Source organism: Herpailurus yagouaroundi, unplaced genomic scaffold (assembly GCF_014898765.1).
Source record: "Herpailurus yagouaroundi ecotype Mexico unplaced genomic scaffold, PumYag 159, whole genome shotgun sequence".
In the NCBI taxonomy this organism is placed as follows: Eukaryota; Metazoa; Chordata; class Mammalia; order Carnivora; family Felidae; genus Herpailurus; species Herpailurus yagouaroundi.
Window position 1 is genome coordinate 61514215 of NW_024412400.1, and position 18379 is coordinate 61532593.

The 18379-nt window shown below is 43.1% G+C and overlaps 1 protein-coding gene and 1 long non-coding RNA gene across 5 annotated transcripts in view; one reads left to right on the plus strand and one right to left on the minus strand.

Annotated features, from left to right (window-relative positions):
- Positions 1–18379, minus strand: part of GOLIM4 (golgi integral membrane protein 4) — an 80921-nt gene that overhangs the window by 4329 nt on the left and 58213 nt on the right. For 2 of the 4 annotated variants that reach the window (XM_040480687.1, XM_040480684.1), the window contains 7 exons: positions 16807–16965; positions 12676–13008; positions 10758–11005; positions 9702–9781; positions 8245–8354; positions 5166–5333; positions 4758–4826 (listed from right to left, as the gene is read on the minus strand). In XM_040480687.1, coding sequence (XP_040336621.1) covers positions 4758–4826; positions 5166–5333; positions 8245–8354; positions 9702–9781; positions 10758–11005; positions 12676–13008; positions 16807–16965 — 1167 coding nt within the window. Of the gene's footprint in view, positions 1–4757; positions 4827–5165; positions 5334–8244; positions 8355–9698; positions 9782–10757; positions 11006–12675; positions 13009–16806; positions 16966–18379 lie in introns of all 4 variants that reach the window. The other 2 variants (XM_040480685.1, XM_040480683.1) reach the window with 1 other exon arrangement.
- LOC121033958 (uncharacterized) lies at positions 9746–10258 on the plus strand. Its single transcript, XR_005792219.1, has 2 exons — positions 9746–9858; positions 10104–10258. It is a non-coding gene; the product is annotated as an uncharacterized LOC121033958 (long non-coding RNA).

Genomic DNA, 18379 nt, shown 5'->3' on the forward strand with positions numbered 1-18379 from the left:
ATTTTTCTTACATCACAGAGCCATTATCACATCTGATAAGTAATCCCACAGTATCATCTAATGTCTACTTCATGCTTAACATTTTCCTGATTATCTTCAAAAACGTCTATTTACAGTAGGTTTGGTCTAATAATCCAAACAAAGGCCACACCTAACATCCGTTCTGCTCCCCTCTTTTTTCCTTAATGCTATTAACTCATTTTCCTGTAGAATGACCCACATGCTGCATTTGTTTGCTTCTTTAAGGTATCACTTATTTCCTTTGGCCCCCACATTTCTTATAAAAGGAAGTTTAAGACTTAAATGGATTCGATTTACAAAGCAAGAGTTTTTCGAAGGTAATACTGCATATTTTAGATCTTCACCGTATCAGGAGGCATATAAAACGTGTCCCTGGTACGTTTAATGAGGCTCAAGTTGGTCAAGGAGCTCAGAAGCCTGACCCCTCCGTGATACAACTCCCTGACCTCCACTCATGTAGCAAGACCACCCATTGATGACTTGCTCTTAAGTCACCCGTTTAGAGGTTACAAAAATGGCGACTCTCTAATTCCACCATTCCCTCTGCATTCACTAACTTCTATAAAGAAGAACTCGTCCCTATTCACTGTTTAGTTACCGTACTTGCTACAGCCTTAATTACAGTAGCCTCTAAAATCAGACCTGGCTGGGGTCTAATCACGGGTCCAACAATAACAAGCTGTGTGACCTTCAAAAACTTAGCTGACCTCTCTGAAGCTCAAATTTCTCTTCTGTAAAATAAAAGGGCTTGATGAAAATCAGTGATTTAAAATTTTTCTGTGTGTTTGTGTGTCGGGGGGAGTCACGAACCCTTTTACAACTTTGAGAAGAAATGCAAATGTATGCAAAGACACACAGATACATGTCACTTTACACAGAAGGTTCAGGAGGTTCAGACTTCCCCAAGTCCGCCTGTGGCCACCTGTCCTAGGCATGCTTCTCCAAACAGCGTGTTCCTGGAACTCTGATTACTAGGCTCCAGCACAGGTAAGATCAAAACCTCCAAGGGTGAAGTCCAATCCAGGAATTTGTACTTTTCACACACTCTCCAAGGTGAGTCTTAGCCACAGCAAAGACTCAGAGCCACTAGTTTCAATGACGGGGAGTGCTGGGTTAAGAATGTCTCTGGCCAGAGAGAGAAACACGCTTGCATGAGGTCTTTCTTCTCTGGAGACCTATTGTGGAAAATTCGGGTTATCTATCAGTTGTCAAATCTGAGGTAAATTAATTTAGGGAACCCACAAATAAAAATTTTATAATTTTCAAATATATATATGTATACACTATTATTCTGGTAGTATATTCTTTGTATTGGGAACAAAAGCAATTCAAACTCATCTTAAAAGGCATTACTGAAAAGGAACAAATGATGCGGAAGTTTCTAATTTTCACACATGTTTAGACTGATGTTTCTCCTTTATAATGGAGACACACCAATCACATCTCCCACGTTCAACCCTCTTCAGTAACCTGTTGAAGCTGACGCGAACATTTTGTCAAAAACTTCCCAACGCTGCTCCTCTTTACTCATTTTTCCTCACTGAAATCTAACGTTTTAGCCACTTTTAGAAACAGTCCCTATGTGAGGTAGCAAAGTTTAATAGCCAAAATAAGACAGATCTACTGGGTCTAAAATGGGCTTTGGCTTCACACATCAAAGACGTCATGGGATGAGACAGGAGCCGGAAGGCCGAGCCTTACGCAGTCCAATAGGCTAGGATGCAAAGAGGTGGATGGCATGTGACACAGGAGAGGCTTCAGCAACATCAGCCACACTGACGGACACCACCGTTTGCTGGGTGATGTTTAGCAGGGAAGGCTGTGCCGCCTGCACAAGGTGACTCACAGGCTGGCGGTGCCACTAAAGCTGACCAAATATCCCTGTGCGCGCTCTCCCACGAGTGTTCAGATCAATCTGTTTTCAGTTACACTGGAGAAAATGAGCACTCAGATTTTCCAGTCATTTAACTTCTGGGGTTTTTCTGAACATTTAAATAATTTTTAGGCACACATAGCACTTTTTGGCAAAGCCATAATTTGTCTCGTTTGCTCATAAGTAGATAAAAAAAATCTGGACAGTAAGCAACACAAGGGTGGGATCCCCACATGAATGTCCCAAACAATAAGCCATGAACGCTTGTTCATAACCATCACTTTTATGCCTTAGAAGGGTAATGCTATTACACTAAGATAAAAGAAGGCAAGGATGGTGCAAATTTCCAAAAAGCACACTTATTTTGGGTCCTACTCTCTGAGCTCAAGTCACAAGTCTTTTTTTTTTTTTTCTCTTTTTTTTTTTTTTTTTAATTTATTTATTTGGCAGGGGAGGTGAGAGAAAGAGAGGGAGAGAATCTCAAGCAAGCTCTGCTCTGTCAGCACAGAGCCTGACGCCAGGCTCGGTCTCATGAACCATGAGATCATGACCAAAGCCAAAATTAAGAGTTGGACGCTTAACCAACTGAGTCACCCAGATGCCCCTCAAGTCACAAGTCTGATGGGCTGTAGCTCTGAGCAGGGACAGCTCTGACAGAAGTCAGGTGACCTGGGATAGAAGGGAGGGGAACCGATGGCAGCAATGAGCCATACATCCCTGTGGTCAGTGGGGACAGCTGGACAACCCTGGGGCTCGGTGCAGATAAGAACAATGCACATTACAGGGCCCTGCATGGTTTCCAGACCATTCCACAGATGTCTCACACACAGCGCCTATAAACAACACGTTATGCGTTCTCACATATTGTAGACCTCTTTTTCTCATCTTGCTGCAGTCTGCTGAGAACTTCGTTTCTATTACTAGTCCTTAAACTGTATTTGGGGACCAGTCTTCTCCCTCCTCAAGGGAAGGACTGGAACAGTGGAAGATGGAAAGATCCCATAACTAACCATTTCAGGAACTGCCCAAGGAATGCAACACAGCCTGTGCAAGGGACGCCGGGGGGCAGAGACGGAAGTCACCCGGAGAGAGAGAAAGGCACGCTGAGAGCAGTCCCACATGGGAGGCTGTGCAACCTACACAAGACAGGGTCAGAACGTGGGGCAGAGGCACCAGACAGGACTTCAGAGCAGGGAACCAGAGAAAGAGAAGCAGGACTGGGGGCCCGCTGCAGGGACAGAACAGGGCTCTGGTCAGTTCAGCCCGCCTGCAGCCCTCACCTCTGCCCGCCACCGCTCTCTTCCCCTCCTGTCTCTTTCTCTTTTTCCTATCCTTGATCCATCTTGCATCACAGGACTGCTCTCTCCACCTTGACTGACATAATATAAAGGTGAAAAATAATCAGTAAATACTGATTAAAATTTTATGTTTACCCTTCTGCATTTTTAAAAAGAAGCCAAGGTGAATCTCTTCTCCTTTAATCCCTCAAAGATTCCTGGCATCTGACATAATGAGACAGAGTAATATTCGTTCAGACATCCTGTTACAAGAGAAGTCCAGATGAGTATCTTTTTCTTGCCAAATATCTTAATATTCAAGGCTGCTAGTTCTTCTAATGTTCTCTTGTGATAACAGAGCTCAGGATCTCGACCAGGATGAACGGCAGGATGAGAAAAGAGAAAGGATAAAAAGATCAAGCCAGTGAATGTACATGTGACTAGAGATGTACGTGGCCAGTGGCTGCAAAGAGCAACATCCCTTTCTGTTTTCCCGGTCTTCTACCCTTTCACATGAGCTCTGAGAAGTGGACAACAAATGCAACAACAATGAGAAAGCAGGGCTCGTCGAGGGAACTGCATTGGCAAAAGGGGTAGCTCGCGTATTCTGAGCAGGATCCCCAGTGGTGGGGGCGTCGGTTCAGGCTGCCATCTGTCCATCCATTCACACAGTTCCCGTTAGGGCTAAAGCCCACATGGGCAAGAAGCCTGGCTGAGGAACACCTCTGCACCAGAGCTTTGATTTAGCGGACCATTTTCTGGGCCAGAGAGAGACCAAACACAGGGCCTTGGCCTCCTTCGTATCATTTCCCCAGGCTCGGGGCTTCAGTGGTCCGTTCGGTGGGGAGCGGAGACTAACCAGCTACGAGCAATGGCACTCACCCAGCACTTACATGATGTGCCACCAGGACAGGGCTGCTCCTCAAAGCTAGTTAGCGATAATCTGTTAGAAGTTTACAATAACAAGGAGACTAAAATGAAATTTACGAAATTCCACCTAAATGCATTTTATTCAACTGACCTCCTCATGTATTTTTCCTTTTCTTTATCATTAAATCTCATTATCACACTAAGTTCTTAGGAGAGAAAAGGCAAAAAGTAGAGACCCTAAAAATGTTTTTGGAGGGTGTTAAGTGTTTTCCAGTGGACACTTGAGGCACCCGTGAGGCAGCACTGTGGCAACGTCTGCAGAGCAAGTTACAGGGTTCATCCCGACCCCCAGACCTGACATGCAAAGCTTTGTTCTTTGTTCTTTCCTCTCTTATGAGGGGAAGAAACGAGAGAAAATATTCTTACAAATACCACATAGCCCTAAGTCCACCATTCTGGGAGGGCTGGATGACTTCTTTTAGTTCAAAATTTCTAGTTGAGACCCAGAAAGAAGGATTCTACTACCCTGTTTTTTATTACTTTCTAACCACATGTCACCTTTTTCCACAGTCCATTTCCTCTTGAACCACCTTTCTCATCCCGACTATGTCTTTCTGAACGTGTCTATGGAAGGCACGTCAAAGCCCACGCTGCCCCTTAAGGTTAGTGTGACGCACCAAGCAGTTTGACCAGTTTCCTGCATCCCACCTCCCTACCTCTTCTTCTCCCTCTTCCTGGTACTGCTCATCAACATTATCTTCCTGCTGGTCTGGGTTTCCTGCCATCTGTTGAAACAAAAGGGGTAGCTTGGGTTACTGAAGGCGGGAGATGCATTTTACAGTTCTCTGGGACAAAGAGCAAGCTTGCAGCCATAACACATGTACTTTCAGTGCATCGGTGGCCAGGAAATGATGAATAATCCTTCCCAACACAAAACCTAGGATGTGTGTTTCTGTCGCTCTCGCTCTCTCTGAGTGTGGCCATATCATTTCACATGGTGGCCTACAAACCAACCAAAGAGGCAAACCTTCTGTCAGTGTGCCTTAGAACTAACCTTCTGCATTAATCAGACAGTTATTAAGATGCCCAGGTTAAAACCACCCTCTGAAGTAGCGTCTGCTTACCACCAAATGTTCTTCCATTTCTGCATTCTCTTGCTTTGGATTACTTTGTTTTGGCTCCTCATTTTCATCTGGCAAATTTTCTTCTCTCACTTGCTCGGCTTCCTCAAATTCATCTTCACCTTGATTATTGGGGTCATCTGCTGGGTTTATATCCTCTACAGCCGCCCTCTGCAAAATTTTAATAAAAAGCAACCACTACCTCAAAATCCAGGATCAAATTTAATTTCATTGGAAAGGCCACACACTGGCAGAAAATGAAATCGTCCTTCACCAGACTGCTCGACTCTATCCTTGCCAAGACTCACGAGTACACATCCCACTGTCAAAAGACAAAACTCCTGCTTTATTTGTCAGCGGCTGATGGATCAGAGTGAAGTACAGACAGCACTTGTTTTCGGCAAGCGATTCCAAGACAGTCCTCCAAACTCTAGCACAAGAAATGGGAGTGGAACTAAACAGACCAGAAAAATAGTTCATCAACGCGAACAGAACATGTAAAAGAAATCACTAAAATGGGGGATTTAGATAGGCAAGGAGGAACATCTTTCCTGAGTATGCTGATTTTCATACAGACAAGCTTTCCTCTGCGAGCAATTTTTTTACACGTTAAGGGGGTGAGCAGCCATTGAAGAGCGAGAAGTCTCAGAAAGGACTCAAGAAAGGGTGTGCTTGAAGGGGCTAATCCAAAAGTAAACAGTCGGTATCTAGCATAGAACCAATTTCTACAGAACGATCACTACCACGAAAGAGAAATGTTGCACTGGCAAAGGACAAGAGAAAAAGAACTGAGCGAACCCAGTCTTTGGCAACAGATCTTGAAAAATCTCTCCCCCAGCCCTCCCTCCAGCAGCTCTCAGTTATGGTGTTCAACAAATGCCCTTCACATGATCGACTTGAGAATTATCTCCATTTTCCACTTAAACTCCCAAAGCACCTTTCACAATAATACATGTCCTCATAAAGATTCAGATTTTAAAGCCTGAGCTGGGCAGGGATGATAATGCTTGCAGGAGCTTCCCGATGACTCCAGGGTCACCAACAGGACACTTAGCTGAAGCAGCAAATGCCTCCCAGAGTTGAGGCCTCAGAGCAAGATTTGATCTGTATCAGTGTTCTCCAGGCAACAAGATTCCACTTCAATTCACTTTGGAGCCTGGAACATAGTCAAGAGCTCACCGGTCTCAGTTGACTTATTACTTGCACATCCCTGGCTACACGCTTCATTTAAGAGCAGATGACACTTTTCTTGGGAATACAGAGTGACAAGTCATCACCTTTACTCCAGACGCCAATTACTCCACAATCTCTATATATAGATATTTTTCTGGGCATTATCAATAATACGTGTGGAAACACAGGAAAAATATAACACATTCTCTTCAAAAACAAAGTACCAAAGGGCTTTTGCAAATGCCCACAGAAATGTACACACAGGGTCCAACACGACGCAAGTAATAGGTGAAGTGTAACAGGCACAGTTGTTACCTTCAAATAAACAGATGATGGGGGCGCCTGGGTGGCTCAGTCGGTTCAGCGTCCGACTTCGGCTGAGGTCGTGATCTCGCGGTTCGTGAGTTCAAGCCCCGCGTGGGGCTCTGTGCTGACAGCTCAGAGCCTGGAGCCTGTTTCAGATTCTGTGTCTCCCTCTCTCTCTCTGACCCTCCCCCGTTCATGCTCTGTCTCTCTCTGTCTCAAAAATAAATAAACATTAAAAAAAAATTTGAAAAAAACAAACAGATGATCAAACATACCTCAATAAAACTGGAAAAAATTTCTTTAATTAAAAAAAATTAGATGAGACAAAGAGAGACAAGCTGGTAACGATTTCTAATTAAAAGAAGGAATGGGAGGAAGAGAGCAGTGTCCTCCAGAGCAAGTGGAGTGCTGACTGGAGAGCGAGGGTTAGATGGTCACCCTCAAAGCACGCAGCACCTCCCAGAGGGCGGAGACTGGGACAGGCACCCTCTCACCGGCCCTGCATCCGCTCAGGCACATCCACTTTCTTGCTGCTCTCATAAGACACTCCCTTGTCCCTCCACAGTCACCAGCTCTACTCCCCCTACTCTCCAGAGCTCCCACCCTTTCCTGAGCACACTTGCACAAGTGCTAACCCAGGAGCCACAGGCAAAAGTGCTTTGTTATAGCTCTGCTCAAGTTAAGTACAAAAGCCATTTCCACACATAAAAAAAAAAAAAAAAAAAGTAAAAAAAGTAAAAAGAAATTAAAAAAAATTTTAAAGCTGTTTCCATCCAGGGGGCTTTAAGCAGCTACCATGAGGGAGACTTTCTCAATGAGTATCAAGGAAAGATATATGGATCTTCCTTTCAATATAAACAAGACCCATACGGCAGCATAGACTAGATAAACATAGCGGTGGTTTTACTAGCAAAAGATGACAGGAGGGCTAAAGTAAGTTGTAAAGTTCATCTACACACAAGCGCGAGAACGCACTCACTTGACGCTTGCTCGCCTCAGGCCCCCCGGCTACACAGGTGAACTGGGAGTCTAGGTCCTTTCTTGGTAAACACAAAGGACATTCTTGGTTATCAGGTCTCTACTGATTCATATTCTAAATTTTCTACAGCATTATGGTACCTGAGCATTTTTTTTTTCCCCATTTCTCAAGCCCCACGTCCTTACTTCATGTACTGATTAAAATGGTTGCTTACTGCTGGGAGATGACAGTCACACGACCTACATGACACCCTAGCAGACTATTCAACATGCTCCAGAATGGCTCATTTCTTTTCTCTGCTTCTCTAACTCCCACACTTTTTTTTTTCATTTTTCAGAATTACTGCATATTTCACTGGTTCTCACCATTGCTTTTCCTGATCTAGAAGTTGTCAGAGGGAAACTCCTATGTTTTTCTAGAGCAGCTTCTGAGCCAGTCTCCCCCAACACACCCTCAGTTTACAGTTAACAACATTGCTTATATAATTACGCAAGTCACCTTCCTTCTGCACTGATGAAATAACAGACATATCTAGAGCCAAAGGCATGGTGTCAGGTAAACCTTCAAGTTTCCTTTCCGCGTTGTGAGTTTCCAAGTGTCATGACCGAAAGAGAGGACACTTACATCTGCCTCGGAGTCTGGATCAGCTTCGTGGGGACCCTGATCTTGAGGCTCATGTCCATTCTCTGGGTCATCTTCTGCCTCATCTTGGTGCTGGTTATCTCTCTCATAGGCTAGCAGATCAAAGGAACTAATATCAGTGCAGATGAACCAGACAGGACTCTACCCTTTCACTCAAAGAAAAGCCACCAGTGGGCTTTCCTACAGACTATTTCACCCAATCTCTCCTCCAAAGAGAAAGAGGTTAATTCAACAGAAGGCATACACCTCAGCTCTTCTGAATAAAACTAGGTCCTTTTCCTAGACCATGTGTCTAAGGAGATAGCATGGGTGAGTGACACATGCTAATCTTCTAAAGCAAATGTTTATAAGAGCTTCATTCTCCCCCTTGCTATATGGAAAACAATAATAAAACTTTCTCAACAAAAGCATGCCCAGTCAACTGGACACTGATAAAATTGTCAGCTAATTTTTGGTAATATCAAAGGAAATAGCAAGGTACCAAAAGAAGAACTGGTAACGTCTCAGGAAATGGAAACAAGAACACCTCATCACACGGCAGTGATGAGGGATGCCACCACAAGGATACATCTCACAGTTCAACTCACATAGATATTTGCTGCTTTCAGAAAAATAAAATTCCATAAAGGAAATTTAGGTAAGAGCATACAAAGAGAAGAACAAACAACTTTTTAAGTAAGATATAAGAGGAAAGGTTAAGTATATGGAGAGTATTTAGCTTATAAAAAATAGAGATGCAAGGTAACTTACCATCAGGTTTCAAGTGCACCAAGGGATTCATTAAATAAATAAGAGAACAAACTGTTCTCTAGTCTTACTGATAATGGAACAAAAAAAGCTGAAAGTGCTGCACAGGGGGACATAAGGAAAACAATTTCTTGACTATGAGGGCTATAAAATATCAGAACAGGCTATAGAGGGAGTTTGGGTAATCACCTTCTTTTAGCCTCTTTTAAAGAGGATACATATCTGAGTGTTAGAGTTGCCAGAGAAACTGTTACCTTGTAGTTCTATTATACAGGAAGGGATATTTGATAAATTGCATACGAGACGCCTGCCACAAGTGAAAGCTACTAGTGCCTTAATCTGAAAAACTTTCAAGGCAATGATCCAAAGGTTTCCAAGGTAAGGAGAAAAGGTAGCCATTTCCCAGAGTATAACAGTCCTATGATAATGTGTCATAAAGAACAATTCAGTACACAAAAAGCTTAAACCGTAGGAAGAAATATTAGGAAGGAAACAGATGATCTTGGGCAGGTGTGGCCACCAACGTGCACTGTTTGGAAGGATTACCAGCGACATAACAACAGCAGTGACAAAAGGCATGTGGTACACAAGTCTCGCTTGTATGTACTCAGATGTGCACGCAACTCTGAGTCGATGTTCCATGTGACCAACTAATTTCATTAACGTATTGACAATCTGAGAAGTCTCACCACCTCCTTCCTCTTCTTGGACGCCCTGGTCCTCTGCTCCCTGAACAATATCATGATCCACAGTGTCATAATGACCTTGCTGCCTGCAAGAGACACAAATGTTAACAATTCAGTGACAAATTCGGTGGCACAATTTCAAAGAAGTCATTTACATTTAAAGGTAGTATCGGGGCGCCTGGGTGGCTCAGTCGGTTAAGCGTCCGACTTCAGCTCAGGTCACGATCTCATGGTCTATGAGTTCGAGCCCCGCATCGGGCTCTGGGCTGATGGCTCAGAGCCTGGAGCCTGTTTCCGATTCTGTGTCTCCCTCTCTCTCTGCCCCTCCCCCGTTCATGCTCTGTCTCTCTCTGTCCCAAAAATAAATAAACGTTGGAAAAAAAAATTAAAAAAAAAAAGAAAATAAAGGTAGTAATAAACGAATTTTTCAAGGGTTTTTAAAAAGTCATCAAGAGGTTCTTTCTTCTTTTTTTTTTTTTTAAACTTATGCTATTGGGTTTAATAAAGATTCCAGCTGCAATTTCAAAGCATACCTTAAAAAACATAAAACACCTTTCACGTGGGAAAGTAAGATAAAGTTAGCACAGAACCTGCTAGGTTCTCTCTCTCTAAAGTCAGCTTGGAGGGGCGCCTGGGTGGCTCAGTCGGTTCAACATCCGACTTCGGCTCAGGTCATGATCTCACTCACGGTCTGTGAGTTCGAGCCCCACGTGGGCTCTGTGCCCACAGCTCGGAGCCTGGAGCCTGTTTTGGATTCTGGGTCTCCTCTCTCTCTGACCCTCCCCCATTCATGCTATGTCTCTCTCTGTCTCAAAAATAAATAAACATTAAAAAAAATTTTTTTTAATAAAGTAAGCTTGAAGATCTAACGTTTTTAATTAGAAAAAAAAAAAGTTGTTTTAGAATGAAATATTTGGAAATTCAGGTCTCCAGTCGTTGTTCCGCCCCGGCTATAGGAGCCCCCCCCCTCCCCCCAAGCTCACAGGGAACAGGCACCCCGAGCTGTGTGCCCTGCTCAGAAGAACGAGAGGAGGGCTGCGTGCACCATCGGGAGAAGGCTACCGTAGCTGCTCCGGGGGCTGCGGCCGCCCCTCCTCGGGGCCGGCCTGCCTCTGCCGGGCCACCTCTCTGGCGAGGAGCTGCTGCCGCTGCCTCAGCAAGTGTCCCTGCAGCCGCTGCTGGTGCAGGGCGTCCTGCTGCTCTCTCAGCCTCTGCGCCTCCTCAGCCCGCCGGGCTGCCAGCCGCTGCTGCTCCAGCTGCTCCTCGTAGGGCGATCGCAATTTGGTGGCCGGCCCGGCGGAGGGATACACCTGGGGGGGGGGGGGGGGGGAAGGTGGCGCTGCTGAGGGGTGACAGGCCGCACCTCCGGTCACCCCTTCCTTGGTTTCCCCTGACACACCCTGGCGGCAGGCCTGGTTTACTTAATTAACACCCACCCATCTGTCAGGTGAACTGGGATTACACCTCAGGCCCAAGGTCACCCTGAGCCAGAACCCCTCTTTCCCACCTCTCTGAGTCAGCCCCGGCTTCTTTTAGCAACCCATCTTCCCGATTTGCTGGCATTTTGGCAGATTTTCAACGTGCTCCCTCTCACACGGGAGAGGACAAAACAGAAGGGCAAATCCCTCCTGAACCCTAACTGAACGGATGTTCAAAAGGGGCTGCTCTAAGTGGGCACGTAGTAACCTCACATTAATTGTAGCAATTTGTAAGCTGAAGCTGTAAGAGTGTAAGATCCAGCGATGCCAATTAATTCTAGGAATGCGGAACCAATCTCAGGCGGACCACAGCCAAAAAAGCCAAATTTCAGGTAAGGGCAGAGGGGCAGAGAACAAATTCCTTCAAGGAAAAAGAGAATGGGTGAGAAGGCAGTACCTTCTGATGAAAGGAAAAACTGATCCACGAATTCTTAAACTCTGCTTCCCACTGAGCTACCCACAACTCACTCCTCCATCATCACCCCCTCTCCCAACCAACACAAGCACACCCAATGTTCACCAAAGAAAAGAAGGTGCAGGGTTAAGGGGAATTAAACCCAAAGGAGAATTACTTTTGAAAAAGGCCGTATGAGGGACACAAGACTGGGAGAAGCTTCTCCGTGCTAAGTTTGCAACAAGGAGTCCAACAACAGAGGCTGTTACATCTACATCTACTCAGCCTAAAGCCTCAGGCAGCCTGAAGTCTTAGAAAGCTCGAAGCCGAACAAAACCTCAGAGGCATAAATACAAAGTGACTGGCATGTATGTAAAGGCAGGTAGCCCAGTGTTAAGGATCAGCTTAGAGACAGAAGAAGAAAGATAACTCTCTGCACTCACTGTTGCTTCAAGTTCTTTTAAATTCGGTTTTCTAATAATAATGGATTTTTCAAAGAGAAAAAGCCTTATTTATGTGAGAGGGGAGTGCTCCGGTAGGGGGAGACTGAGCAGAGATTGGTTAAACATACTCACCCAGTGGGCATCCTTAAGTGATAAGATCAGCCTTTTGACAACTTAATAACCACCTTGAAGATGAATGTGCAGAAGCCAACCTACCATTTGATAGTAAATGAACAGGGAGAAGGAGACTTTTGATCATAGAAAATGAGACCTTTCTGGGCCTCAAGTTGCCCTTGGAACTTGAACACGTTCCCCGGAGGTGCCCCATCAGGCGCTTATCTGTCCTCCTTCTGCTCAAGGGACCTGAGTGAGCATGAGGCTGCCTTGTTACGCACTACTGACAAAGAAAATACACCAACAGCTTTCTGTTTCCTTCGGGTCAGCTTTCTGAGGGATGGGAGCAGCTATGCTATTAACATTACACGAAAAAATTTAAACATGTGCATCTAAAAAGCATACGTGCATGTAACATTAAGTGAAATCGCTCGAATTTTATTTTAGAGATTGTTGTATATGGGGAGGCTTTTTCAATGTTTAAAAACAAAGCCATGCTCCCTATCCTGGCTGACGAAACAGAATCCCAGTGGAGGTGAAGGACCTCGTACCTCGGCGTGAGCGTGCCCTCCCAGAAGGTTGGCTTCCTCCCTCGGGTCGCGCTGTTCCTTCCATTCCCGATCCTGTTCCTCTGGGGATGGGTCGTGTTCCTCCTCCAGATGTTCAGCCTGCCCGACCTGTTCCATGGCCTCCTCTTCCAGGGCCTTCCTGTGCTCCTCTTCCACCTGACGCTCCTCCGGCTCTCTGGGTTCCGCGTCCTGCTGGTTCAGCTCTGCTGGAGCCTGAAATTCTGCCTCCTTCTCGGTGGGAGGGTAAAGTTTTGTTTCTTCTGTTCTTCTAGGAACAGCTTCATGTGTCTGCCACACATCATTATTCCGAGACACCTAGGCCAAGCACATCACTGGAAATGACCCTCTTCTACTTTGAAAGCAGTGATACAACCTGTTTATTACCATGTCTATGGGGTTACAACATAAGCAAAATCTTGGGAATCTAGAAATACACAGTCCTGACTGAAAAGTATGGCTGCAATGGAGTCACTTAACTCTTCTCACTGTGTCATCTCACCTATAAAATAGAGATAACATAAGTAAAATCTCATCGTAGGAAGCATACAAATAGTAACCTAAGAGTAAAGCCTATACATGACCACATTGCAATCTAACTTCCCTCAAAAGCAATCTAACTCCTGTTTTCCTTTAGAACAAGGAAAAAAAAAAAACCTCTCAGACTTCAAGTGATAAAGTGCTTACATGATTTTCTTCAATGTAAACTTTGTTTTCAATAATATTTGAAAAGTGGGGTGCCTTAGTGGCTCAGTACGAAGAGCATGCAACTTTTGATCTCAGGGTCATGAGTTCAAGCCCCATGTGGGGTGTAGAGATTACTTAAATAAATCTTAAAAAAAATAATAATGATTTGAAAAGAGAAGGACAAGGGCTTCTGGGTGGCTCAGTCAGTTAAGTATCCAACTTTAGCTCAGGTCATGATCTTGAGATCCGTGAGTTCGAGCCCCACATCGGGTCTATGCTGACAGCTTGTGGCCTGGAGCCTCCTTCAGAATCTGTGTCTCCCTCTCTCTTTGCCACGCCCCCCCCCCCCGGGGGGGGGGGGGGGTGTTGGGGGCGTAAAAATAAACATTAATTTTTTTTTAATTTAAGAAAAGAGAAGGATAAGATGATATTGAGGATGAGTTGGGTTTATTTTTATTAACTAATAAAAAAGAGATGCCATTACTAATAGACATCCATATTAACTAAAAATAGTGCCCATTAAACCATACAATAAAACATTTTTAACATATTAAAGTAGCATCTCTTCATAAATCCAAGGAAATATCTTGTAAATATTTTGTAGTGTTAATATAGAAAACTCTGAACAAAAAAGACATGTTTTGTGTTTTTTTTTTTTACAGAAAATTCCTCTTCAAAAATTGGTTGATTTAAATTGGTTTTCCCAGATTGAAAGTTTCAGAGATTCCCATTTGATCTTCATTACTTAGAAAGGAGGGGCAAAAAAGAAATGATAAAATATCGTAAGAAAACGAATCACTCCTTTCCCCCTTCCCACCTTCTTTATCAGAAAAAATGACTACTTTGGTCAGATTGTTCTTTCAAACTGAAATAAATGTGAAGCCATCTTCTTAAATTGGCATAACTATAACTGAGAAACTGGACTGTATAAATAAATAAATAAATATTTCTGCACAGTGAAGGAAACAATCAACAAAACTAAAAGGCAGCCTATGGAATGGAATAAGGTATTTACACATGAGATATCTTATAAGGAGTTAGTATCCTAAATCTATACAGAATTTATCAAACTGGGGGTGGCTGGGTGGCTCAGTAGGTTAAGTGTTTGACTTTGGCTCAGGTCATGATGTCACGGTTCATGAGTTCAAGACCCACATTAGGCTCTCTGCTGTCAGTGCAGAGCCTGTTGGGGATCCTCTGTCCTCCCCCTCTCTTTACCCCTCCCCCTCTTACACGTGTGCTCTCTTTCTCTCAAAAATAAATAAAAGCATTTAGAAAATAAAAATTAAAAAAAAAAGAATTTATCATACTTAACACCCAAAAAAACAAATAATCCAGTGTAGAATGGGAAGACAAGAATAGACACTTTTCCAAAGAAGACATCCAGATGGCTAACAGACACATGAAGAGATGCTCCACATCACACATAATCAGGGAAATGCAAATCAAAACCATGAGGAGATATCACTTCACACCTGTCAGAATGGCTGAAATTAACAACACAGGAAACAACAGATGTCGGTGAGGATGTGGAGAAAGGGGAACCTTCTCACACTGTTGGTGGAAAGTGGACAACAGCATGGAGGTTCCTCAGAATTAAAAACAGAACTACCCTATGACCCACAATTGCACTACTAGGTATACCCAAAGGATACAAAAATACAGGTTTGAAGGGGTACATGCACCCCGATGTTTACAGCAGCATTATCAACAACATCCAAACTATGCAAAGGGCCCAAATGTCCATCAACTGATGAATGGATAAAGGGGATGTGGTGTGTGTGTGTGTACGTGTGTGCGTGTAATGGAATATTAGCCATCAAAAAGAATGAAATCTTGCCTTGCAATCATGTAAATGAAGCTAGAGTGTATTACGCTAAGCAAAGTAAGTCAAAGACAAATACCACATGATTTCACTCATGTGGAATTTAAGAAATAAAACAGATGAACATATGGAAAGGGGAAAAAAAAAGACAGAAGGAAGCAGACCATAAGAGACTCTTAATGACAGAGAACAAACTGAGGGTTGGTGGAGGGAAATGGATGGGGGATGGGCTAGATAGTGCTGGGCATTGAGGAGGGCACTTGTTGGAATGAGCCCTCAGTGTTGTATGTAAGTGATGAATCACTAAATTCTACTCCTGAAACCAATACTGCACTATATGTTCTGTATGTTAACTAACTAGAATTTAAAGAAAAATCTGAAAAAAGAATAAAATAAATAAACAAAAGGAGGAAGAAAGTCCTCTCTCAGACATCTGAAGACAACTTTTGGAGATGTATGTCTTACCAATGTCCTCACGTACCTGGCGTGTTTGACATAATACTGCCCTAGCTTTACATGAAGTATTTCTTTAAAGTGCTTTCAAACGTGTGCCATTTATCTCCATAGCACTTCTGTGAGAAAGCTTCCAGCAGATAACTACTCTCTCCACCTCACAGATGAGAAAACTAAAGGTGTGAGTCATTACAAGATTAACCCAGGAAACTGGTAGTCAGACTAGGATAAAGAATAGAACCGATCCCCAGGCCAGAGATCTGGTCATGTTTTCTTATGTTAAAAGTAACCACAGAAGACACAGAGGGTCCTGTCTATACAGGAATGCTCTGCATGACTGAAGATTTCCATGAAGTCTGCTCCTAGCAACTTAAATATTCCCATAAGATGGTAACTCAGGGCACATCTTCTTGAACATTTGCTGTTAAAACCAACTTTTTCAGGGGGAAAGATAGTCACATGTGCTGTATTTATTATGCATGTAATTAAAACAACTTTGTAAGAGTTAAGGATAAGGGTAACCCTACTTTTGATGTCTCGCTTAGGAGATATTTTTTAAGCAAGGCTCAACTTTTATGAAGAACAGGAATACCAAAAAACAAGTGGATTAAGAAACTAGCATGCATACATTTGGTAGTTTTATAGAGACCTCTTAAATACAATTTTTGGCTTGTTCTCTGTGGACCCAGAACTATACTATCAACCCTAATACTTGAGTGGGCTATCACATAATATCCTTATGATCATTTAATCTTATCACTCTGCTCCCTAACAACCCAAATGACATGAACAGAAAAAATAAATAAATAAAAAACTCAGCACAACAGCTCCTTAAAAAAAATAAACCCACTTGAATAAAAAAGTTGGTAGAGTCTTTCCCAGAAAATATTACAGCAGTTCTCAAAGTGTACTCCCTAGACCAGCTGAATCAGTTAGAAATGCAGGCCTCATCCCAAAATAACTGAACTGGAAATTCTGGGCTGGGGCCCAACTATTTGTGTTTTAACAGCCCTGCCGGGGACTCTGATCTATGCTAAAATTTGAGAACCACTGTTCTGAAGGAAGGGTCGGCAATATTTCGAGCAGTTCACCTGATGACAGCTTGATGGGGAAAGTGACCCCACCACAGAATACCAGTTCACGCCTCTTACCTCCCGCGGCTCTCCAGCTGCCTTCTCCCTCGCTGTGCTGTCCCTGTGTGGAGAATGTGTCACCTGGGTAACATTCTGCTGCTCTGTTTGTTCTGGTTTGCGAAGGCTTGGGATCCGATTCAAAGTATCTTTCAATTGTTTATACTCTGCAACTTGTGTCTGTGTATAAATTGCACAATTGGATGCAAATTGTACAATTTGAGGAGGGAAAGAGATACATTGTTCATGGATGGACATTAGGGTTCACTGGAAGACTAGACTAAAATATTATACCGAAGTACAAATTAGGAAAAATATGCAGATTATTTCCATGCATTAGCTATTCTTACTTGGAGAAGCTTAACCATTTTTAAGCACATGCAAATGAGAATTAGACATAAAGGGAGCAGAGAAAAAATATCTAAGACAGATGTTAGTTTCTCATGCTATGTTAAACAGTCAGAATTTTTATAAATAACTTCCTAGTATAAATATCATTATTAAAAGACCGTCTGCAATCAGTTTTACAAGCATTAAAAAATCTGTTTAAAAATTCACATAATTATATAAATACAAGTGCAGATATCTTTTACCAATATGGTCTAAGTAATGTTTTTCAGTGGAAAGGAATCATAAGCTTAAAATAAGCAACTATATAGATATACATATAAAAACATTAGCATATATATACGTATATATATATAATCGCTCAGACCACACCCTTCTGCCCATCAGCCTGTGCTCAAATACAGTCCCTTACTTTCCAGAATGCTTACGGTATTGTGCTCTGAAGATTTAGAAAAGGAATAGCATAGGCATGAAATGAGCCTAGATTTTTATTCCTCAGCTGTGAACCTTTCTTCTAAGGTGATAAAGGCACTACTGTAAGTATTAAACTACAATATACTCTTATAGCTGTGTCTGTGTATATGTGGTGGTGGTCGGTATGTGTGTGTGCATGTGCAATATTTTTAACACAAGGAACTAGAAAGGCAGAAGAAAAATCAAATACCTTAACTAAGAAAATCAAGAGACACTGCTCATACTTAGCTCATCACATACACCAGCACTGTTATCCCAAAACAGAGATGCTGTGTGTGTAAACACACACCCACGTAAACACAGACAGAGAACACAGCAATCTTTTCTGAACAAGTTTCCCAGCCAGTGTGCACAGTAGAGCAGGTGAGTGGAGGTGGGAGTCCAGCCGGCACCCCACTGCCCCAGCCGTGCACCCTGGAGTAGTGCTCTTTCACCCCAACGAAGAGGGGCCTTTTGAGTTTTTTTTTTCCAATTCACACAAAGGTGAAGAAGTTTTCTCACTAAATCTATCTCAGGGGAGCGCTTCCTTATAATTTGTATGCCATATGGCTAATGATGGCCCTTATCCCAGAAATCTATCAAAACATTTGCAAACCAACTTTGGAGGTCAAAGGAAAAAAAAAAAAAAAGACATCCACATAGTGATACTTTTAATAAATATTTCTCCTTTCTCCTCCTCCTAGATACATATTTGAAAGCAGTAATGCTGCAGCTGTCAAATATTAGTGTGCACTGAGAATAATGGAAGGATCATGTTAAAAATGCAGTCTCC